Source organism: Polyodon spathula, chromosome 49, assembly GCF_017654505.1.
Source record: "Polyodon spathula isolate WHYD16114869_AA chromosome 49, ASM1765450v1, whole genome shotgun sequence".
Taxonomy (NCBI): domain Eukaryota; kingdom Metazoa; phylum Chordata; class Actinopteri; order Acipenseriformes; family Polyodontidae; genus Polyodon; species Polyodon spathula.
Genome location: NC_054582.1, coordinates 312,206 through 321,767, shown reverse-complemented (window position 1 = coordinate 321,767; position 9,562 = coordinate 312,206). Strand labels below are relative to the sequence as shown.

General features: G+C 49.7%; 1 protein-coding gene across 1 annotated transcript; it reads right to left on the bottom strand.

Annotated features, from left to right (window-relative positions):
- Positions 1-1,920: 1,920 nt before the first annotated feature.
- On the bottom strand, positions 1,921-9,499 carry LOC121306692 (neutrophil cytosol factor 2-like). Its single transcript, XM_041238540.1, has 16 exons — positions 9,316-9,499; positions 8,928-9,139; positions 8,401-8,483; positions 7,904-8,012; positions 6,507-6,641; positions 6,059-6,166; positions 5,790-5,849; positions 5,190-5,227; positions 4,893-5,028; positions 4,561-4,620; positions 4,294-4,390; positions 3,838-3,950; positions 3,313-3,491; positions 2,932-3,031; positions 2,705-2,828; positions 1,921-2,462 (listed from the first exon to the last, which is right to left on the bottom strand). The coding sequence occupies exons 2-16, from the start codon at positions 9,099-9,101 to the stop codon at positions 2,347-2,349; spliced, it is 1,632 nt and encodes a 543-aa protein (XP_041094474.1). The 5' UTR covers positions 9,102-9,139; positions 9,316-9,499; the 3' UTR covers positions 1,921-2,346.
- Positions 9,500-9,562: the final 63 nt, after the last annotated feature.

Below are 9,562 nucleotides of genomic sequence, written 5' to 3'. Positions count from 1 at the left end.
CTCTCTCTCTCTCTCTCTCTCTCTCTCTCTCTCTCTCTCTCTCTCTCTCTCTCTCTCTCTCTCTCTCTCTCTCTCTTTCCACTTGGCCTGTTTCAATGCTTCTCTGTCAATTTCGGCTCCTGTCAGCAACTCCACGGGAAATGACGCAGCCGCAGCAGCGTGATCAGGTTGCCATGGGGACAGGGCGATACAGTGAAGTTCTTGAACACGGCAGTGCATTAGTGGATAGTCTGCCGCAGACGCAAACTTTGCGGTTCATTTTTTCAATTGAATTAGAAACTTAACTCGCACAGAGAAATTGCGACCGCAATCGATTACTAGTGTGAATATTGCCAGACTTGGAAAAAGAGAAGGATGACCCGCACGCCTTTCGAATAGAGTCGTGCTAACGCGTGTGTGTTCGGCATGGTGCTCGTTTGGGGTTTCTAAACAGACCCTAACCCTAACCCTAACCCTAACCCTAACCCTAACCCTAACCCTGTACAAAGCAGGAGATCTGGAGCAGGCAGGACCTCGTTCCCCTGTGTCTGCTGAAGCACCCCTGGCACTAACGCGGTGCTGCGCGGCAGGATGAGGTCATATCGCTCTTCACCGCTCTCTTTATACCATTAACCCCCTATGGCGAGTCTATCATAGTTAATCCGCTTTTAAAAGCCTTTTCTAGTTCGCTGTTTTGCTCTAACCCGGTTTTGTTAATCCATGTTGCATCAGTTATGAGAACTAACATTGACACAGTGTGGCATTGATGAAACTGTCCCAGACCCGTCTGCATTCTCTAACAGTTCAGTGGCGTTTCATGAATCTCTCATTCCAATGTATTCATAAAACACATCAAAAAACATTGTCTTAATTCAGCTGCAATAGTGCACCGCTCTCTCCCCCCTCGGAACAGAATACGGGGTGAGAATTCTCCTGTTTGTGGCGAGCCTTGTTCAGACAGAGCACCGCGTTTTCCAATCCAAGCTGCGTGATGTGTTCATTGTGCCTCAGCGCTGGCTCGGAAGCCCAGGCTCATCCCAGTGAAGGGACTCGTGTACTCCTCAGCTCCCTGGCGACTCTCTCTCAAGACAGGCTACATTCTGATTTATTACAAACAGAAATGAGTTTCTCTCTCGTGTGGAACGAGTTTCCATAAACTGCACCCAGCCTCGCCGTGCCAGCGGCAGACACAAGCACATTTAAAACGTCCCATAAATGATTTCTATTATTTACATATTACATGCATCTATTAACTGTATCTATGCATGTGTATACTGCCCGTCTAGATACTGGATCTGTCAAGCATGTAATAATGATGTCATTATTTTTGCTTTAATCTCTAAGCCTTTAGCCTTGAATTAGCGTTGATCTATTTTTAATTATCCCTTCTCCAGAAGGAGGACAAACAGACATCCTATTTATAGAGGAAGGTAAACCAGCACTGGCTGTGTGTGTGTGTGTTTGTACCAGCTCTCTGCGCTGGATTGATTCCCGATCACAGAGCCTGCCACAGCTCTATGCTCTCCTGCATTCCTGATAACAACTTCAAGCTAGAAAGACCATCAACAAAACCCGTCAGTTGTTTAATTCTCAGTAGGTCTTGCTGACCCAGCACACTGCATTAAACACAGTGATAAGCGTAACGCTCTGTCTGTGTGAGCAGGGCTGCGCTGGGCTGATCCGGAGATGTTGCGCAGTTTCATTTCTCTGCTTATTTCCTGCTGGCACTATACTGCGCTGGCTATTCCCAGTGAACCAATTATCTTACTCTTTCAGCATCAGTCAATATAGTGGCGCTGAAACATTCCACCTGTTAATACAAGACACGCGTCCGCGGGGAGTCTGCACACGCTTTAGAGGAGAGGACACGGACCACCGTTTAGAGGAGGGGAGAGAGAGGAAGGCGCTGTTTACAAACCCTAACTGCACTCGACTCTCATGTATGCAGATTTATTTAATCAAAACAGACTTTAAAAAGCAAATTAACAAACCCATTTGTATACAATAACATTATAATCAGGTCATGAAACGAAAAAAAAGCAGCATTTAGTACTGAAGGCTAAAAGTTTAACATCTAGAAAAATCACATAACACTATGAAGACAGTGACGGTTAGTGTATCGTGGCTCTTGATTAACAGTTAATAGATGATGGTCAGAGATATATGACATTTCATTGTTAGTAACAAATGGAAGTTTTAGCTTTGGAGTATATGGGGGAGCGTGGTGTGCACGAACCCGAACTCCCACACGAGCATCACTGGAATCATACCGAATGTACTGGACGAAAGTGAAACTTGCTTTAGCCCCCTGCTTGTTTGTCATTGCCCAGGTTCTGTAATGTAGGGTTTAGCTGGGAGGGTCATCACTCAGGTGGGCATGCTTTTTGGGATGCTGCTGGGCATATCTGTATCCTGGTAGATGAAACATCTGGGAAAGATGCCAATGTTTCCAGCTGTGTGACCTTCGAGCCACTCATTGTTCACTGGGAGAGGAGAGAGGAGAGGAGAGGAGAAGAGGAGAGAAGCAGAGAAGAGAGGAGAGGAGCAGAGCAGAGCAGGGAAGAGAGGACAGGAGCAGAGTGGAGAGGAGCGGAGAGGAGGAGACAGAGAAGGAAAAACATTTGAATACAGGGTTCACTTGTAGCTCTGCATCATCCTATTTGTTATAATTTACTGAGAGTATGTTTGTGATCGGTTCGAATTGCAACACTGCCTGTCTCTTTACCTTCAGACAGGATGTCAATGGTGTCGCCTTTACTGAACTCCAGGTCCTCTGGCCCCTGGGATTCATAGTCATACATCGCCACCACCTGGTACAGAATGGGTCTGCCAGCCAAGGGGTCCTCATACTGAGGGAGAGAGGATTAGAGACAGTGGAAATCACATCGCAGACAGATATGGAAATAGCTTCGAAACATCTATTCAGAAGGCATGTGGGATTGCATTGGTTACCTGGCACCACACGGTGGTCCTGCCCCCCTCTGCCCTCTCCCACAGGGCCCTGAGCCCAGCGTCGCCCGCGATCGGCTTCAGCGCCTGACTGTCCTGGCACCTGCAGAGAGAGAGAGAGAGAGAGAGAGAGAGAGAGAGAGAGAGAGAGAGACAGAGGAATATAGCGCCTTTCACCCGCACAGCACCTCACTGAAGACACATCATCATTTAAGATGCTTACATGCACAACTGGAACGATACGTTTGCAATCTATTCTCTTGGATCTGAAAACGCAGGAACCGTTGTGCATCTCAGTCCCATTAAAAACAGCCAAACTGTTTTGCATGCAGTAGCCTGGCACAGGGCTGGTGCCCAGGTGGGAGGAGCCTCCCTGCTCCGTACCTGAGCTGCAGGTGTCCGGTGGTCTGCTGCTGCAGCTTCTCTCCGATCCCAGCCTGCAGCTGGCAGTAGGAGATCTCCGGGCTGACTCTCATAACCACGGTGTAGGTGTAATGGACCTTCACGATCACAGAGTCCTGGGCACTGTCCTCGGCAGCGCTGCCCCCTGCTGGGAGCTCACTCTAATGACAGGTAGCAAGTGTTGGATTGAAATTGCATCTTGTAATTTGACTGCAGTTTAAAAGGAGTGAGAAGAACTGTTTTAAAGTCCATTGTACTTCTGGTTTAGTAACATTAGAAACATGATGTATTTTAGCTCTCTGCATGCTTAATTCAGGGTGTTTTTATACTGAGCAGTTTCAGGAACCGCTACACTTCCTGTGCTTTTAGTTCAGTTTCAGTCTAAAGGTCCAGCTGCTTGTTGTAAATTGCATTGTCTATTTCGCTCCAGGCCTTGCACAGCATTGCAATCTCTTGATAACGATACACTGGTCCCCCCTGCTGGCCAATAAGAACATTGCTCCTTACCTTGAAGGGGCTCACTGGTTGGGACAGGTCAGGGGTGCCGGGCAGTGAGGGTCTGTGCTCACTGGAGAGGGGGGTCTGAACACTGCAGTCTGAAAGTGAGGATCTGCGGCTCCCTGTCACACAAGAGAGACAGACAGGCAGAGAGACAGACAGGGTTCAGCTCAAAGCAGCACTAATACAGACACATGCAAACTGTGCCACCTGGTGTTCAAACTGCACAACTGCAGCATTCTAGTTTTTCTTTCCCTTGCTGATGTAGGGTAGAAAAAGAAGTGCAAAAAAACCATCAATTGAACCGCTTGATCCCTATGAATATTTACCATCGTTTACCTTGGTGTGCCGTGCTCTGTAGCGTGCTTTCTCTGGGCTTTATAATGCTTGCAAGTGCTTGTCCATGCTTTCACTGTGCTTTGTTACGATGCTATTTTTTTAACAAGGTGGTCCCTGGACTCTTACCCAGTTTGGGCAGCTCCAGGTTGAATCGGGTCTGTGGGCGTGTCGGGGGCTTGAGGTCCGGGGGCAGAGGGATCCCGTTTGGGAAGGGACTTGCCTTCTGGAAGACAGCAGCAGAAAAACAGAAATCAGACACTGCAATCAGAGACACACTGCAATCAAAGACACGCTGCAGAGTTATTTGGTTATGCACAATGATAAGGTGTTTGAATATGGCTGACTGGTTCACTGACAATGAATGAATGACGGAAGGAAGGAATGAATTAATACCTCTTTCTTGGTCTTCGTGACGTCCACAGGCTCCAGTCTGGAGGTGGGAAACAGACCTTTCTGCAAACACAGAGAGAGAGAGAGAGAGAGGAAACTCTTATAAGGGAAATGCATGAAATACTGCAGTGCAAACCATGGAACACAGATTTGAGTACTGCGCTGTAGGAAGGAGAAGTTATTCTGCCTGGGAGAGAGATACAGTGTGTGTATGCATGTATGTATATATATATATATATATATATATATATATATATATATATATATATATATATATATATATATGAGAGAGCGAGAAAGAGAGAGAGCAAGAGGCTCTCTCTGTTGCCCCCTACCTTCCCGTCATGGATGACCACTGCCCAGCCATCCTTCCCACTGTCCAGCACGAAGACCACCTCCCCCTCCTGCACCTCCAGCTCGCCGGGACCCCGGGGAGAGAGACTGGAGCAGACCCGACAGTACCGAGAGGCCCTGAGAGAGAGAGAGAGAGAGAGAGAGAGAGAGAGAGAGAGAGAGAGATACTGCACCACATGTACCACAGCAGAAACTGCATACCCAGCAATGACAGAGAGGGGGAGGGGGCTGATACTGCTAGCATGCAGGGCTCACTCCTGCAACAATGCTCTACTTACTCAACTCTGTCGCCCTTGGGTTCGTAAAATCCTGGTCTCTGTAACAGACAAGGAGAGGCACAGCTCAGAGGATATCCTCCCTGATTCACACCCGCATGTGTCCATGGGAACTCTCCTCAGAGTGTCGACAGACGGGACATTACTGATTGATCAGCTTCACTCTGCACTGTCACAGCATGCTTTGATTGATCAGCTTCACTCTGCACTGTCACAGCATGCTTTGATTGATCAGCTTCACTCTTTGATTGATCAGCTTCACTCTGCACTGTCACAGCATGCTTTGATTGATCAGCTTCACTCTTTGATTGATCAGCTTCACTCTGCACTGTCACAGCATGCTTTGATTGATCAGCTTCACTCTTTGATTGATCAGCTTCACTCTGCACTGTCACAGCATGCTTTGATTGATCAGCTTCACTCTTTGATTGATCAGCTTCACTCTGCACTGTCACAGCATGCTTTGATTGATCAGCTTCACTCTTTGATTGATCAGCTTCACTCTGCACTGTCACAGCATGCTTTCTGGGGTCCTGATGCAAGGATGTCATGATTATGGAAGATTCTTTCAGAACAAATCAGGCAAGAAAACAAGGAACGCACCTGCGGTCTGAGAGGCTCAAACCCAGCAAAGTCATCATGTGGGATTATCGAGGAAATCACCTGGAAAACGAGGGACTGAGGTTAATGGAGGAGCATACATACACACTGGCACGCACACAATGACACACACGCACACACACGTTTACACTATAGCACTGACATGCAATCCTATTAAAAAAAAAAAAACTGAACTGCAATTACAACATCCTGACAGCAGGTGGCACTGCACACTGTGTTAGAAATCAATGGAATGAAATAAAACCCTCTACCTTGGGTTTCCCCAGGAAGTCCCTCTGGATGAGCTGCTCCACGTCCTGTTTGCGGGGACGAAAGACCTCCCCCTTCGGAACCATCAGAGGCTCCAGCAACATGCGACACTGGGGGGTGCAGGGGGGTGATTAAAAGTTTATAAAACACACCTGCAAACACTAAACCCTTTTAAACACACCTGCAGCTTCACAAGCTGTTGTGCAAGCTGTTTCTAGCTACCCAATTCACTTCCTCCATCCAGACACTGCTACAGGAAGTGTTAACATTATAAAGAGAATGACTTTGAGTAATTCTAGGATTCCATTTACAAAAGTTGTATTTTAAGAAACACTGAATACATTTCAAATGGACGCCTGTTCAGGTATATTTTTCAATCTGTGTCTCTTTCAGTGCACAGCTGACCCCAATCCGAATCCAGCCCTCACACCTCTCTCCAACCCCTCTCACCTTGACCTGGACCACAGCCTGCTCCACCCCGATGCCCCGGCTCTCTCCAGTCAGCCCTGCCGCCTTCTCCAGAGAGTCCAGGGCCTTGTCCCATTGGCCGAGACGCGTGTGCACCGCCGCCACGTTATACAGCACCTGGACACAAGGGGGGGCAGGAGAGCAGAGACACAACAGAGACAATGATTAGATACCCAGACAGAATCTCAGTGATAATCTTACTGCTGAAACCCTTATGCACCAGGCTGTGCCCCAGCGCTGCACCAGAGCTCAGAGCCTGCTTCACACACGGACCAGGCTGTGCCCCAGCGCTGCACCAGAGCTCAGAGCCTGCTTCACACACGGACCAGGCTGTGCACCAGCGCTGCACCAGAGCTCAGAGCCTGCTTCACACACGGACCAGGCTGTGCCCCAGCGCTGCACCAGAGCTCAGAGCCTGCTTCACACACGGACCAGGCTGTGCACCAGCGCTGCACCAGAGCTCAGAGCCTGCTTCACACACGGACCAGGCTGTGCACCAGCGCTGCACCAGAACTCAGAGCCTGCTTCACACACGGACCAGGCTGTGCACCAGCGCTGCACCAGAGCTCAGAGCCTGCTTCACACACGGACCAGGCTGTGCCCCAGCGCTGCACCAGAGCTCAGAGCCTGCTTCACACACGGACCAGGCTGTGCCCCAGCGCTGCACCAGAACTCAGAGCCTGCTTCACACACGGACCAGGCTGTGCCCCAGCGCTGCACCAGAGCTCAGAGCCTGCTTCACACACGGACCAGGCTGTGCCCCAGCGCTGCACCAGAGCTCAGAGCCTGCTTCACACACGGACCAGGCTGTGCCCCAGCGCTGCACCAGAGCTCAGAGCCTGCTTCACACACGGACCAGGCTGTGCACCAGCGCTGCACCAGAGCTCAGAGCCTGCTTCACACACGGACCAGCCCGTATCACAAAATCCCATCTTCCAGCAATCCCTCTCATTGTGAGCCGGGGCTCTGTGAAAGCCTTCCTGCTCCAGCTGCCTGCTGTTTGCTCACACTGCCCACATACGCTTCAGCAGCCCAACCGGTTCAGGCGCCTTTGAGAGGAGCTTTACTGAAGCTATTTAAATATGTCTGCAAATGAACCTCATTCAACCGAGCCCTTTTGCGGTGGTGCATTTCCACTGGTTGACACTCGTTTCCCATGATTATTCTGCTGACTTTATCACACTTCTCTGTGGGTTTCTGTGCTTGCCTATGCTTACCCTGCTTTCACCGTGCTTGCCTACCATACTTCTACCGTGAGATACCACAGGCAGCTTTCACAAAGGGTGCCCCTTCGTACAGAACCGTGCCAAGACCACTGTAGAGCCCCTGCTGGCCGCTGCACTGCTAGCCCAGTGCGTTGGGAGTGTGTTGAGGGTTACCTGCCAGTTGTGCAGTTTGTAGCGCAGTCCCAGCTGCCTGTAGTCGATCACAGAGTTCCCTCGGAGGTGCTTCAGAGCCAGGAAGCAGTCAGAGAGAGCCTCCTCCAACCTGAATGAAGAGCAGAGAGCAGAGGCACTGCTGAGCTGAGCCTCCTGTCCTGATAACCTGCACAGGTAATCCCAACACTGCGTCTACACTGCTGTGCGCCATCTGCTGCCCACACCTACACCATCCATCTCCTGGGCAGAGCGAACCCAGGGCTGTGAAGGGCAAGCCCTTGGAAAGGGGAGACCGTTTAAGGTGTTGGACAGGCTAGATGGTCCATCACTAAATGACTATTTGATGTTATCATGCAGCATGCAAGTAGCCCATCAGGACCTTCGCATGTATCGTGATGCATTTCGCATCGCAGCCTCCATATCGTGAGATTAGTGCATCGTCACACCCCTATCGCTCATCATGCCGATTCCTGATAGAAAACCCTCCTCCTCCTCACCATCCCGCCAGCATGTGGACCGCACCCCTCTGGAAGAAGCCCACAGCCAGGCGCTCGTCCTTCGTGATCGTCCTGTCCAGCGCCTGAGCCAAACACAAGAGGATCCAGTTAGAAACAAGCCTGCCAACACACTGCTGTATAGGGAGCAGTGTAATCATGCTATGGATTACCTCTGCTGTAAGATTAAACTGGAACAAACGAAGAACGAAGGGTGAGATTCTCAACAGCTTTTTTTTCAAAATCATCTTTCGTGCATTTTTTTTTTTAAGACTAAAGAAATCAAAAAATAAAATTAAAAGATACGTATATACATTTCGTTTATAAGTGAAGTTGTTTCTCATTCTGGATTTGGAAACAGCTTTGAGAATCTTGTAGCAATAGTTTCATCTCTCCCCTCAGTCAGCTTATCGGCTCTGATCCCTGCTGAGTGTTTAAAGTAGGCGACTCTCGCACTGCACAGTTTCCGCAGGGATCACGACCTGCACCACACACAATCGTGTTACCGAAGCGCCCTGCCGAGCCTCTACCTTGATGGCTGGCTCCAGCTGCCCCAGGACGAGGTGCACTGAGGCGGCAGTGAAGAAGATTTTGGAGGTGGGCTCCGAGATGTTCTCCAGGAGACTCAGCGCTGAGACCCAGTCCTTCTCATCCACCGCCTGCACGGCTGCGTGCCAGTCTCGAATCAGGTCAGTGTACGGCATCGCTCCAGCCGTGATTATCCAAGGAGGAGTCACCCAGGCTGGAAACAACAAGCACTCCGAGTGACACAGCACTGAGCACACTGATTACAGCAAGCACACTGCCTCTGCAGTGAAAGAACAGCAGAGTGTAATAAAGCACAGTGAAAGCATGGTGAAGCATAGGTAAGCCTTTTAAAGGCCAGCAAACACACAGCAGTAAACTTAATTCACTTACTTCAAATGTGAGCAGAAAGTCCTCAGGAAAAATCCAGAAGTATGAAACCTAGCAGAGCCCTGTGAATGTGACGATACAGAGGCTGAAGGAAGCAGGTTTCTCAGACAGTCTGGCTGCACCTCTTTATAGACTAATGCAGGTTACACCTCCTCATACAAGGAAGTGTCTCTCCCAGACACACACACACCCCCACGCACGCATGCATGCATGCACACACACACACACACACACACACACACACACCCCC

Bases quoted from the DNA above. Each gene is read 5' to 3' on its own strand.
- LOC121306692 (XM_041238540.1), bottom strand. From the start codon at position 9,101: ATGCCGTACACTGACCTGATTCGAGACTGGCACGCAGCCGTGCAGGCG. The intron at 6,642-7,903 runs GTAACCCTCAAC...CCTTGTGTCCAG, and splicing joins ACAAACTGCACAACTGGCAG to GTGCTGTATAACGTGGCGGC. The intron at 4,391-4,560 runs GTATTAATTCAT...GCTGTCTTCCAG, and splicing joins TCACGAAGACCAAGAAAGAG to AAGGCAAGTCCCTTCCCAAA.